This window comes from Pongo abelii, chromosome 8 (genome assembly GCF_028885655.2).
Source record: "Pongo abelii isolate AG06213 chromosome 8, NHGRI_mPonAbe1-v2.0_pri, whole genome shotgun sequence".
Taxonomy (NCBI): Eukaryota; Metazoa; Chordata; class Mammalia; order Primates; family Hominidae; genus Pongo; species Pongo abelii.
Window position 1 is genome coordinate 19,200,944 of NC_071993.2, and position 15,202 is coordinate 19,216,145.

Genomic DNA, 15,202 nt, shown 5'->3' on the forward strand with positions numbered 1-15,202 from the left:
GAAGATTGGAGTGCCTCCTGGCAATTTATTCACAGAAGTAGATAGCTATAGCTTCTTGGATGGAGAATGGCACACTACCACGTGGGAGCACAGTGTAGTGCCAGCAGATCCTCACAGATGGGGAGATGCAGTGGCTACTGGACCCCAGAGAAAGATGCACTCTAGTCATGGCTCCAGTCCCAAGATAGCACTTTATAGAGCAACGTAGATCATGGGAAGAGAAGGCATAATGTGGGCTCCTTCTTTGGAGCAGCATAGTCATGTCAACTTCTGGCAGTGACCTTAGACTGGGCTTAGGGCCTGTGATGACTGCAGAGTTTTGTAGCATCAAAAACTGTGGCAACTGATCTTTGATGGGGGATGCTGGGGGCCTCCTACTTACCTTTTCTTTGCAAGGATAATTACTTCTGATTCTGAACCTCTCCCAACTGGAGAGACAGGGCAGTAAAGATAGGGTATTTTCTTCCATTTTCTATGAATCCATTCTGAGTCCCCATGCTCTACAGAGTCACTGCTACTCCCCTGCAACACTGTAGTGCTTTCCCTCAGCTGCTGTTGTCAAAATGTGCTTGTTTATTCATTGTTTTAGTCCTTTTTAGTGGAGGGAAAATACATTAAGCATCTCTAGTCAGTTGTCTTGCTAACATCACTGCAGTCCGTGCTTGGGTTTTTAACATCCCTTCTGTTAGCATAAGAGCTTACGGATAGATGTTTCTTGCCACATAGACCAAGCCTGGGTTTTATAGAAGCTGGTGACGCTGCTTGTAACACTGGAACACGTAAAGTTCTCGTTTGCTTTTGTATTTTTAGTGCTCAGCATTTATCAGGTGAGAAATCGTTATATGCTACATTTAAAAGTATATCAATTGAAATAGAGAACTTTAAGGGAAGAGATTATAACCCCCCTGCCTCAAACCTAGAAGTAAATAATTAAAGTATCATCCTCAATGCTGTTTCACTATTAGAAAATAACATTTATTGGACTTATCAAAAGGGATGCAATTTATCAATAGAGAACATAAGGCTAACTGAAGGCAATGCAGCCTCTACTGCTGACTGCTTTTGTTATTTAAAATCTTCTCTAATACCCCCTCTTCTGTTACTTTTCATGGTATTCCTGGGTCCAGAGCAAAGCCAGCTTAGTTTTAATGAGACATCTGGTTCTTGACCCTGATCCCTTCAGCAATGTCTTTATATATCTCAATTTTATAGTTTCTGGAGAGGTCAGGGTCTGTCAAACAAAATGATTCCTTACTAGTGTACTAGTGGTATTCATTGGCTAGTCTGGATAATCACATTCAAAGGAGAAAAAGGCAAGGAAATCACCTGTTGGCTGGACTTTCCTACTGTAGGGAAGTTAGGAATTGGTTGCTGCCGTTGAAACTGTATTTGCATTACAAATTTACAGATACACATGCTTGGGTGGTGCTTGGGAATTGAGATGGCCTGTAATAAGATTCTGCTATCATTTTAGATATAAATTTCTCTCTATCTTTGTCTCTGGGAACCAAAGCCATTTCCCTACTTACCCATGAACTGTATACTGGGACAAAGACCAAGTAGATGGGCCATCATATATATTCAGAAGACAAATGTCAGATTTGTAGTAAGTATTTAAAAAGACTCTATAAAATCACTACAGAAGTATAAAAGCAATCATAATACAAGTGAGACTTCAGAAAGATGAATAGTCAAAGGAAAATTGTGATCCAATAGGAAAACATGAGCATCTTCAATTTTTAAGGTAATTGTTCTAGACATCATTATAACCATAATGTATTTGAGTTGGTGTGGAAATGAAATTTACTAAAGATGAGGCATCAATAAATGTTAAGACTCATTTATTGTCTGAGCCTTTCACATGAATATGACATTTATGTAACATGACAAGCTTTGAGACTGGAGAAGAGGACTTTGAAATCTAAGACTGAAGTCATCAATGCATATGGAAAGTAGACCTACACGTATGACAGAGGACAATAAGCTGAATATCATGAACCAAGATGTTTGCACACTTTCAAAGATAAATACTTGTGTTGAAGCAACATTGGGGATTTAGATGAACTGCAACCCTATTTTTAGGCTTTGCCTTTTATGGGGCATTGCAAACAATGTCATCTCCTGGGAATGCTGCAAAGGAAGTGGTTTTCTTGTGGAGAAAACCAGGATTAAGATGAGGTCACTGGTATGTTCTCTGAAGATGAGGACACAGAGAGTTGTTTCTGTTTTTGTTTTTCAAGTAAAATAAGGACTGAGGGCATTTTTACATTTTTGGGAGGAAAACACAGCAGCATGAAGATTAATAATAGAGGAAAAACATAAAGCATTATGGGATGAGATTGGCACTTGGCTGGAGCTGCACTTTGTAAATGGCAGAAATGTGAGAGATTGTAAAATTAAGTAGCATTAAATTGCCAAATGGGACTCTCTAGCCAAGTTCAGGCACTGTCATAACAGACTAAACCTAGTTAATCATCAGAATCACATCAGGGAGTGATTGATTCTGGGCTTCACTCCAGTGATATATGGGAATCACTGTAAATGGAGCCTGAATTTTAAATAAGATTCTCAGGATTTTTTTTTTTATTATTATTTATGAAGCCAGTAGAGCCCAGGCTTAAGAACAGGACTAGCATTTGGGAACCACAAGGTCTGGTATCCTGCTGATGATTGTACTTGGGGCAGAGTCCCAGCTAACTAGAATGAGTAGTTTTAGTCTCATGCAATCCTGGTGGTGGTGGTTGGGGCAGGGGTGGAGGGAGCATCAGAGACACGCAGTCCAGCATCTTCTGGACATCGTTATCAGAAAATCTTATAACTATGGAGGATAGGGATAGGGCTTCTTGGATTTGGATGCAAGAAAACAGGCAAGTTTGCTTAAATTACTTAAGGAAATGGAGGAGGTAATTATGGCAAAGGTTCATCACCCCCAATACTGTTAGAGTCGGGGACCAAGGAATTTATTTTTTTGTATCTGCCTTACTACCTTACGCTTGTCACTTTATGGCTATAAGATGACTGTTAAAGGCCTGTACATCTCAAATTTTGGGCAGGAAGAAGGTAGAAATAAGAAGGGAAAAGTTTTGGCAATGTTTCGGTCAAGTCATTGGCTTGACTATTTTATCTGGGTAATTTTAGTTGCTAGGCAGGCTAACAAAACTGAATATTTCGCTTTTAGCCTTTGGAATAGAGGTAAGCAAGGAGAACAGATTTATGAGTGGAATAAGCAAATATATGTGCTACAGAAACTGAAAATCAACAGTGTTTAGAAGTGAACTTCAATTTTCTTTCAAAATCTGTTCCCTCTCGTTCATTCCCTGTTTTAGTCATTGGCAGTTGTTTTGTCTCACTCAAAAAGCTAAGAGTAATTTTTACATATTCTTCTCTTTTTTTCACTCTTATATCAATTTGGCTAAAAAATATTATTGAGGGAATATCCTACCTTATTTCTTAAATTTTCTCCTCTTATTTATTACTATTATTTATCCAACCCTGACTTTGTTCCAGCCCACATTTTTTTTCCCCCTATGGGATATTTTTTTTTCTTCCAATTTTAATGTATTCTACTCAACAATCTACTTCCAAAAGATTATACTTTATAACAGACACCTATGGCCAGGTCTCCACTTCTGATAGATCCATCAATAAGTCTTACTGCCTCCAGGACAGAATTCAAATATTTTCTCATGATATTAGCTCCTCACGATACTGCTCTTTTTCAGTAGTCCAATGTCCTCCTTCACAATTCCCCCAAGAATCCCATACTCTGGTCAAAACAAATTACTTGTGAGTTCAGCAACACAGTGTCCTCTAATTCTTGGGTGTTATGCAAACCTCTTTTCCTCTGACTGAAAGCCTCATTCCATGACTTTTCTTTTTCTTCTTCTTCTCATTTTTCCTCTCCTTCATCCTCTCCCTATCCTCCCCAACTTCTCTTCCCTCTTTTCTCCCCATTTCTCTCCCTTCTGTCCTCCTCCTACATTTCTCCTCCCTCCTTCCTTCACCTCCCTTGCCCTCTTCCTCTCCTTTCCTTTTTCTTCCTTCTTCTCCCTTCTGCCTTCTTTGTTCCTTCCTTTTCTTTCTTTCTTTTTTTTTTTTTTTGTTTTTGATATGCCCTTCCACCATTTATGCTCAGGTTTCTGAGCAAAAGTTTCTTGTGAGTTGAGGTTTCTTGTGCAGGGAATTTTTCCCTTATAGACTATCCCTCCACATTGCCACTACCACCCCCTACACACACACACACACACACACACACACACACACACACATATTGATTTAGCTCCATGACTAAATTCTAAGTGCCTTGAGGCATAGTTCCTACCCTGTCTAATTCATTTGTGGACCCTAGAACAGAACAAGCACTTAATAAATACAGATTGACCAAATGATTGAACAAAGAACATGTGCAGTTATTCAAATGCCAAATATTTGAGATTTTGGATTATTTCTTCTTCCTTGTGAGATACATGTGCTCTATTCCATAAAAAAGCAGATTTAAATAAAATATCAGGGGAAGATGTTTTTAACAGTATTTACATTTGTGCTAAGAATATTATATTATTTCTAGGTTTTTGTTTTAGTGTGAAAAATGAAGCTAGGTCCTCAAACTTCTTCAATAAAGCCTCAATGAGGCTTTATTGAAGAAGAATTAATCTGAGCCAAGCATTTCCCATATTTTAATAGACATACAGGTGCTTTTGCCATATTATAACAGAAATATTGTGTTTAGAAATGAGTGGACTTAAAGAAAATGAGTGGACTTAAGTTCTAACATAGCCATCTTGTGATAAGTCTTTTTGGTTTATAGAAATGATTGTTTAGCAGGCTGAGGTGGGAGGATCACTTGAGGTCAGGGGTTCGAGACCAGCCTGGCCAACATGGTGAAACCCCATCTCTACTAAAAATACAAAAATTAGCTGGGCATGGTGGCGTACAGCTCTAATCCCAGCTACTCCAGACACTGAGGCAGGAGAATCGCTTGAACCTGGGAGGTGGAGGTTACAGTGAGCTGAGATGGCATCACTGTACTCCAGCCTTGGTGACAAAAAAAGACTCTGTCCTGGAAAAAAAAAATGATATTTAGGTTTCCTAAAAATACTTCTTTTCATATACCCAGGCCACTATGCACCTGCCCCACACACCCCAGGGCTAGTATATTAATTAATGGCTGCCATAACAAAGTTCCTCAGACTGTGTTACTCAAACAATAGAAATTTATTTTCTCTTGATTCTTGAGGCCAGACATCCAAGTTCAAAATGTCAGCAGGATTGATTGAGTTTTGTGTCCTTTCTTCTTTGCTTATAGATGGCTGTTTTCTCCTTGTGTCTTCACATGGTCATTCTATACCTGACTATGACTTACACTCTAAGTACACCAGCCGTATTGGATTAGGGCCACCCTGGTTACCTCATTTTACCTTAGTTAGCTCTATAAAGGCCCTATTTCCAAATACAGTCACTTTCAGTAGTAGTTTTGGTTAACACTTCAACATAGGAATTTTGGGAGGCATGATTTAGCCCATAATAACCAAGTTCCAGACAACTAGAAACAGCTTCTATGGTCTAGGGCCTGCTGACATCATTAAAATTAGCCAGTCCTGGGCCTGCTTACCCTGCCTCCCCTGCTTCTTCTCCTAGGAACCAGGAGAAAGTTTCTTGCCCACATTTCACTCCTCTTCCTCTGCCTCCTGACTGATGCTGGGACTTTCCCACGTGCTCCCTCTTCTTGGAGAGGGGGTGTCTACAGACACCCAAGAGGAGGTCTATACTCTGGGTGACCAAACAATCTGTATAACAGACCCCCATGACATGAATTTACCTATATAACAAACCCACATACGTACCCCGAAGTTAAAATAAAAGCTTTTTATTTTATTTTTTAGGTAAAAAACAACTCATAGAGCTGAATACTGGAAAATAGGAAGTTTACCATATGTAAATTTATAAATAAATTTGAAAATGAAATGACCAATTTTTAAAGTTGAAAAATTCTGATGATGAGGAAGTTTACAATATATAGCTTATTTATTATACTGTTATTTATGAAAATGAAACTATCATTTTACCATATATATTTCTCTTTACTATAAAAATATATCATGAGGTCAGGAGTTTGAGACCAGCCTGGCCAACATGGTGAAACCCTGTATCTATTAAAAATATAAAAATTAGCCAGGCGTGGTGGCACATGCCTGTAATCCCAGCTACTGGGGAGGCTGAGACAGGAGAATCGCTTGAACCCAGGAGTCAGAGGTTGCAGTGAGCCGAGATCATGGCACTGCACTCCAGCCTGGGTGACAGGGTGAGAATCCGTCTCAAACAAAAGAAAAAAGAAAAAAATACATATAAGCTATTTTATTTATAAAACTGCTTAGTATTAGGTATTTTTACAGTTTCTGAACACTTTGCAAGTTGGACAATAAAACTAATTTTTAATATGAAAGAAATTGTTTAGACTATTTCCAGATTTTCAAACAATACCATTTTAACCTCTGCCCCTTCCAAGATATGAAAATTTATTGTACATTTATTGAAAAGAGGATCACTTTAGATTTCACCAAAGTAGCTAGTATGAGAAAAAAAATCAAGCCTTGCTATTGTGATTAAATAAGAACATGTTTAATCACTGATTCTTGAATAACACTGATTCTTAGAGAAACAGCTGATTATAATTTTGTATAATGATTTCATGCTGTGGCTCATAATCAGAATATTTTGAATATTCTGTGAATATTTTTAGATTGGCTTTTCAGGACTTTGCCTAAGTCTCATTTGTAAAGCTCTCAAATATACCAGTCATCCCTTTATTAGAATCTGAATGATGCATATATATTATCCAGTTAAATAACTAAGGACCTTTTTTATTTTAGTAGCTTCCAGTTTTAAGAGACAGTAACAGTTCCTTGAAATCCACTACTAATTAAGGATAATTGACAAATTGTCTAAAACTTCTGGAGTAAAAACTGGATGTCAATTATAACTTTTACCACAATGGCCTTGAGACTTGGACTTCATTTTCTACCCTGTGAGAGAGTCTGGACAATTTCATTTAATCTGTTTGTGCAAGATAAGATTTGAAGGATGGCAGGTCCTAGACATGTGGCTTCAGCGGTATAGACACCTTGAAATGGTTGGCGAAGCTTCGTTCCACTAATCACGTATCATTGATGGAGGATTTGAAAACCCCTAAGGTAATATTGTACTGCCAGATTGTGGTACAATGTAAGAATAAGAGAAAGAGAGTTGGGCATGGTGGCTCACACCTGTAATCTCAGCACTTGGGGAGGCTGAGGTGGGCAGATCACCTGAGGTCAGGAGTTTGAGACCAGCCTCAAGCTGGCCAACATGACAAAACCCTATCTCTACTAAAAATACAAAAATTAGCCAGGCGTGGTGGCGGGCTCCTGTAATCCCAGCTACTGGGGAGGCTGAGGCAGGAGAATCGCTTGAACCTGGGAGGCAGAGGTTGCAGTGAGCCGAGATTGTGCCACGGCACTCCAGCCTGGGCAACAGAGTGAGATTCTGTCGTAAAAAAAAAAAAAAAAAAAAAAAAAAGAAAGAGTAAGAGGAGAGGAGAGAGGGAAGGAGGGAGAATTAATATGAATATAAATAACTGACATCTTTAAATAGCTTTGAGCTCTGGGATTGAATGCACTAAAATAAAAAGAGCTGTCCAGATTTATTAATTGACAATTTATGCATACCAGGCCAAAATACTTACTCATATACCACTAGTTTTATGGTTGTAAATTCCAGTTTTCAGGCCAAAGGTAGTAAAAGTGGTAGACACTGGCGAAAGAAATGGAATACATTTGACAAAAGCTGTGTTTTTAATTCCATGCAATTTGTACTCATCTGTTTTCTATTTTTGTTTACAGTACTTCTGGGTGGTTTTTTTTTGTCTTGTGTAAATAGTGACAAATTAGAGATAATATACAACATTTAATTGAACTATGACCAATATTTAGTTATGTAGCTCTAGGGACAGAAGATTTGTAGCTATTATATGAATCTACAAAAATTATAGTTTTAATTGTTTCATGGTAATCATTATTGTGCAATCTTAGCTTCATTTATTGCCAACATTCCCTTAATTGCATATGCAGCTTTGTTTTCAGTGGATCTTACATTCAAGAGGATTTGCATATTCATCATTTGTAAACTCCCATTATGAGAAACCGGATTGTGGATGCATTCATAAATCATTTCCATAACCAATTGCTTCAGTTTTATCACAAATAAAAGTGAAAATGATGTATATTGAGTCTACAATGTTTTAAAATTTTTCATCAGGTTGTTCTTAGGCCATTTATTCATTTATCAAACAAGTATACATCGAGCACCTATTATGCCAATAAGTTTTTTAGATAGTCGTGTGATAGCAGTGAAAAAACAAATAGTAATCATTGCATTCACCAAGCTTACAATTTAGTCAGGGAGAAAAATGATACTAAGCAAATAAATAAAAAATATAGTTTATGTCAAGCGGTGATATTTGCTATGGAGAACAGTAAAGCAAAAAACTGTGATAAGAAGTTCCAGAAATGAGGATGAAATGGTGATGTTTAAATAGTCAGTATGGTAACATTAAAATATATGATCTGAGAAAAATAGCCAAACAATAGAGGAAATAAGCCATGTGAATATTAGATACGTTGACAGAAAGAGTCAAGCTCTGTAAAATATTAAAAGAGATTTATTCTGAGCCAAACATGAGTGACCAATGGCTCATGACACAGTCCTCAGGAGATCCTGAGAACAGGTGCCCAAGGTGGTTGGGCTGCAAGTTGGTTTTATACAGTTTGGGGAGACATAAAATATCAATCAATGAATGCAAGATGTACATTGGTTGAGTTTAGAAAGGCAGAACAACTGGAAGAGGGGGCTTCCAGGTCATAGGTGGATTCAAAGATTTTCTGATTGACCATTGGTTGAGTTATTATCTAAAGACCTGGAATCAATAGAAAGTACTGTCTAGGTTACAATAAGAGCTGGTGGAGACCAAGGTTTTATCATGTAGATGAAGCCTCCAGGTAGCAAGCTTCAGAGAAAATAGACTGTAGATGTTTCTTATCATACTTAGTTTGCTTTACCAGTAATTGCAAAAGGGAGGAGGGTATAATGAGGCATGTCTGGCTTCACTTTCCCATCATGGCCTGAACTAGTTTTACAGGTTAACTTGGGAATGTCCGTGGATGAGAGGAGGAGTCCATTCAGATGGTTGGGGGCTTAGGATTTAATTTTTTTATTTATAGATCCAGCTATAAATGCAAAGGCCTTGAGGAAAGAGGCCTTGGTTTATATGAAGAAGGTCATAGTAAGGCATTGATGTTTACTTCATGTAGGATGGAAACCCATGGAAGGGCTTTAAGCAGAGGAGACATGATCTGACCCACAAGATTATAGTGGAGCAGGGACAATGACAGAAAGACAAATTAAGAAGTTACTAAGACGATCAAGAAAGAGATGATGTTTCCTGAGCCAGAGTTGGTAGTAGTAGTGGAGGTCGAAAGATGTAGTTAGATTCTGGATATGTTTTATTGATAATGCAGAAATTTGCTGATGGATTGCATGTTTGGTGAGAGAGAGAAAAAGAGATGAGTCATGGAAGACTCCAAATTTTTCACCTCAACTAGGAGGATGGGGTTTCATTAACTGGGATAAGAAAGGCTGGGCCATGCGCGGTGGCTCACACCTGTAATCCCAGCACTTTGGGAGGCCGAGGCAGGCAGATCACAAGGTCAGGAGATCGAGACCATCCTGGCTAACACGGTGAAACCCCTTCTCTACTAAAAATACAAAAAATTAGCCGGGCGAGGTGGCAGGCGCCTGTAGTCCCTGCTACTCGGGAGGCTGAGGCAGGAGAATGGCTTGAACCTGGGGGGTGGAGACTGCACTCCAGCCTGGGTGACAGAGCAAGACTCCGTCTCAAAAGAAAGGCTGTGGGAAGAGAAAGTTTAGGCAGAGAAAAATCAGAAGTTTGTTGAGATTGTAACCGCCCAAGGGGTTCACCTTGCCTACTTCCTCGACAGAGCCAATTCATCAAGACAGGGGAGTTGCAATAGAGAAAGAGTAATTCACACAGAGCCAGCTGTGCGGGAGACTGGAGTTGTATTATGACTCAAATCAGTCTCCCTGAGCATTCAGGGAGCAGAATTTTTGAGGATAACTTGGTGGATGGGGGGAAGCCTGTCAGCCAGGAGTGCTGACTGGTCAGAGATGAAATCATAGGGAGTTGGAGCTGTCTTCTTGTGCTCTGTCAGTCCCTGGGTTGAGGCTACAAGATCAGATGAGCCAGTTTATTGACCTGGGTGGTGCCAGTTGATCCTTCAAGTGCAGGGTCTGCAAAATATGTCAAGCACTGATCTTAGGAGCAGTTTAGGGAAGGTCAGAATTTTGTAGCCTCCAGCTGCATGACTCCTAAACCATAATTTCTATTCTTGTGGCTAATGTCAGTCCTACAAAGGCAATCTAGTTCCCAGACAAGAAGGAGGTCTGCTTTGGGACAGGGCTGTTACCATCCTTGTTTAAACTATAAACTAATTTCCTCCCAAAGTTAGGCCAGTCTCCACCCAGGAATGAGCAAGGACAGCTTGGAAGTTAGAAGCAAGATGGAGTCGATTAAGTTAGATCTGTTTCACTGTCTCAGTCATACTTTTGCAAAGGTGGTTTCAAGATTTAGACCTATTTCTGTGACCCAAGGGAAGAGGCTTAAGTTAGTAACAGGATACTGCTGGAGTGTACAGTTGGAGTCCAGCAAAAATTTTGGGCCTGAGGTATAATTTTATGAGTCATCAGCATTTAGGAAAGGGTTTAGTACCATGTGTCTAGGTGATATTAACAATGTTGTGGGTGTGTAGAGAGGAGAAGAGATGGAGGGACTGAGCTTCGAGGCAGTCTCATGTTGAGCAGATGAGGGAAAACCACAAGAGAGACTGAGAAAAAAAAAATAGGTGGTAACACAATCAGAAAACCAGAGAAGAGTTTTATGCAAAAGCCTGGTGAAGAAAATATTTCAAGAAAAAGGGAGGGATCAGCCCTGTCCAATATTACTGATATGTCAAGTATGTTGATAAAAAAAATTAAATATGAGATTTAGCAATATAGAGGTCAATCTTGATATATGCAGTTTCAGGGGAGTTGTAAAGGTGACCAAAAAACAAACAAATAAGGAATAAAATACTGATCCACGCGACAACATGGATGAACCTCAGAAACATTTTGCTGAGTGAAAGAAGCCCAGTACAAAGGCTACAACTTGCATGATTCCATTTATGTGAAATAGAGTTGGCAAATCCATAGAGAGAGAAAGCAGATGTAGTGGCTGCCAGGGTTGGGGGAGAAGAGAGAATGGTGAAGTGACTGATGGGTACAGGTGATGAAAATGTCTTGGAATTAGGTAGTTTGATGATTGCACAACATTGCAAATTTAATAAAAGCCACTGACTTGTACACTTTTTTGTTATTGTTGTTGAAGCAGAGTTTCACTCTTGTTGCCCAGGCTGAAGTGCAGTGGTGCGATCTCAGCTCACTGCAACCTCCGCCTCCAGGGTTCAAGTGATTCTCCTGTCTCAGCCTCCTGACTAGCTGGGACTAAAGGCATGCGCCACCACACCTGGCTAATTTTTGTATTTCTAGTAGAGACGGAGTTTCGCAGTGTTGGCCAGGATGGCCTTGAACTCCTGACCTCGGGTGATCCACCTGCCTCAGCCTCCCAAAATGCTGGGATTACAGGCGTGAGCCACTGTGCCCGGCCTTTTTTTTTTTTTTTCAGTTGGACTCTTGCTCTGTTGCCCAGGCTAAAGTGCTGTGGTGCAATCTTGGCTCACTGCAACCTCTGCCTCCTGGGTTCAAGCAATTCTCCTGCCTCAGATTTCCTAGCTGGGATTACAGGCGTGTGCCACCATGCCTTGCTAATTTTTGTATTTTTAGTAGAGATGAGGTTTCACCATGTTGGCCAGGCTGGTCTCGAACTCCTGAACTCAAGTGATCCACCTGCCTTGGCTTCCCAAAGTGCTGGGATTACAGGCATGAGCCACTGTGCCCGGCCTACTTGTGCACTTTAAAATAGATAAAATGGAAAGGGTAAATTGTATGTTTTGTGAAGTTTATCTCAATTAAAAAAAATGTTATTGACATAGGTTCAAGAGAGAATAGGAAGGGAAAGAACTGGTGTTGGAGTCAGTGTGAGAATAGGCAGAACTTTGAGAAGTTAGTTGGAGAAGGTTGTCGGATCAGGAGAATGTTTTTCTAAGATGGATGAAGTTTTGGTCATTTAGGTCCTGAAGGAAATGATCTTGTAGAGAAAGAGAACACATTGTTGTAAATGAGAGGAGAGGAAATTGGCAGCATGATTCCTTAAATAGCTAAACAAAGATGAAGTTTCTGTCTAAATGGAAAGCATCATCCAGAGAAGGGCATGGAGAGTGGACCCGCTCCTACAGGGGGCAAATCATGTGGGCAGCCGGCCAGTGAGATTGATGATGGGACTTTAAAAGTTTTCTTCTGATTTCTCTCATTTTCCCAATGAAATGTGAAGCAAGGTGGTGAGCTGAGAATGATGATAAGGAAGGAAGAGCTGGAAGTTAACAGAGGGAATAGAAAGCTTTGAATAGTTGTCTAAGAATGCGGAAAAGGAAAGAATGAGGATCACCATGATGGCATGGAGTGAGTAGTCGTGAATACGAAGTCATTCCCGTCTGCATGATTGTGGACAAAGTGAAATCTGCATGATTTCTTCACTCATTCAGCTGCACAGATACAGGCTAGAGTAGGTGAAGGGTTGTATTTTCTAGAGTTTTTGCTGTGAGAGTATGGAGAAGTATGAGCATGGCCAGGGAGTGATTGCTTGTCTGACATCTGTAATAAAGAAAATGAAGACAAGATAGGTAAGGGAAATAATTGAAAAGAATTTAGGACCCTGGGCTTGTAGAACCTGGCACAGTCGAAATATTGTTAGAGTAGAGATATGAAAAGAAGTGAGTTGGACAGATAGGGGTGATGATTGGGGAGTGGACCAGTTGAAATTAAGACAAGGAAACGTTATCATTATTAGTAATGGTAAAACTTTTGAAGAGTGGTGGCAGAAGTTGTTTTTCATCAAAGTTCTCCTTCATGGTCAATAAGAGATCAAGAAACTGAGAAGCAAATAAAAGTGAATATTGAAATGACAGAGAATGACAGTGAGCTCAGAGCTAGAATCTTCAGGGGTTGAGGGACAGGGCACCCTCAGGGCTCACCTACAGCGTCTGTAGGTGATTGTAACAAGCTGAAACAGTGAGGGGTGTCATTTGGCATCATGAGAGTCAAAGCCTGGGTATTTAGGAAGGTCAGAGGGAGAATCGTCTGCAAGTGGTATGGGACAGGAAGGACTCCTAGTCTACTTTCAAGTCATATTGGGAAGGCTTGGGGAAAATAAAACAAAAAAACAGGCACAATTTTTCTTTTTTTTTTTTGAGTTGGAGTCTCGCTCTGTCACCCAGGCTGGAGCAACGTGGCGTGACCTTGGCTCACTGCAACCTCCGCCTCCTGGGTTCAAGGGATTCTCCTGCCTCAGCCTCCCTAGTAGCTGGGATTATGGACGCACGCCACCACGCCCAGCTAATTTTTGTATTTTTAGTAGAGATGGGGTGTCACCATGTTGGCCAGGCTCATCTCGAACTCCTGACCTCAGGTGATCCACCTGCCTTGGCCTCCTAAAGGCCGGCCCATGCCTGGGATTACAGGTGTGAGTCACCATGGCCAGCCAACAGGCACAGTCTGAGAAAGCTCCAGAGAAAGCAGTTCCAGGGAAGATCCACCTTCCAGGTTTAAGGGGACACCATATCTTGTATTGGACACATGTACAACTGTCCTTCAAATAGTAAACTCTGAGTTCCAACATTAGGGCAATTTTTTTACTCCTGTGAAGGATTGGCTTTGGGGCTTGCCAGTCACTATGGAGATATGATTAAAATCCCGAAACGTTGGCATGGTTGTTTTGTTCTGTTTTTCTCTTTCTCAATTTGAGTGGTGTGTGTGTGTGTGTGTGTGTGTGTGTGTGTGAGAGAGAGAGAGACAGAGAGAGAGAGATTGAGAGAGAGATAGGGTTACCTAAAGGGTGATGATATCATAAAGAGAAATTGGTTACAGAGTGCTTTGTAGAATGAATATTAACATTAAAGCAAAATACTTGAGTCTTTCTCCAGTTGCACCTGCGTTTCACTTCTTGCCAATCTTTAAATTTAACAGATGGAATTTTACTGTGTCAAGAAGCATTGAATGCTGAGCAGAAGCTATGCCATCCAGATACAGATCTCTGTAGATTTGATGCTACAGATGAAGAGTTGAGAAGTAAGTGTTAAATTGAGATATTCACTTTTCTGGTGTATATGCAATATGTGAGACTCAGAGACCACTCACAGGAATGTACACACGCCAACCTTTGTTGACATTAATGTCCTAGTTTTAGCTGGAGTGTTATTGGGAGGCTGTGGTGGTTTATACTAAATACATCAATTTAAGGCGATGTCATTTTTTGAAACAAACTAATGCCATTGTGGAATTATATGCAATGTTTCTTCTATAACATTTCAGTGTGATTATGAATAGTAAATAATTTAAACTAACTAATCTAATCCCATAAGGTAGGTAAGGTAAAATATAAAGCCATTTTAAAAATTGTTGACTGGGTATGGTGGCTCATGCCTGTAATCCCAGCACTTTGGGAGGTCGGGATGAGAGGATTGCTTGAGGCTAAGAGCTCAAAATTAGCCTGGGAAACATAGCAAGATGTCATCTCTACCAAAAAAAAAAAAAAAAAAAAAAAAATTACCTGAGCCTGGTGGCATGCACCTGTGGTCCTAGCTACTTGGGAGGCTGAGGCTGGAAGATTGCTTGAGCCCAGGAGTTTGAGGCTGCAGTGGGCTATGATTGCACCACTGCATTTGACCTGGGTGGCAGAACAAGACCCTGTCTCTTAAGAAAATTAAAACATATTGTGACTGAAGTGGTGACATATACAAGAAAAACTAGGAATCTCCTTTTTTTAATGGCAATGGGTCTCATTTGAGAGGATATTGTACATGTGGATCAACTGACAAATTTTTGCAAAATGGAGTTGCTGCCGGTACACTCTAAGGCTTATTGAATCCCAACTTCCAGATATAAATTAGTGTGTGTTGATGTGTTTGTGTGTATATAAGCCTTTTGGTTGATTACAACA

The 15,202-nt window shown here is 40.0% G+C and overlaps 1 protein-coding gene across 1 annotated transcript in view; it reads left to right on the forward strand.

Annotated features, from left to right (window-relative positions):
* MALRD1 (MAM and LDL receptor class A domain containing 1) overlaps window positions 1-15,202 on the forward strand; it is a 678,818-nt gene that overhangs the window by 59,684 nt on the left and 603,932 nt on the right. The window contains exon 6 of the mRNA XM_024253733.2: window positions 14,230-14,331. Within this exon, the coding sequence (XP_024109501.2) occupies window positions 14,230-14,331 (102 nt within the window). The remainder of the gene's footprint in view (window positions 1-14,229; window positions 14,332-15,202) is intronic.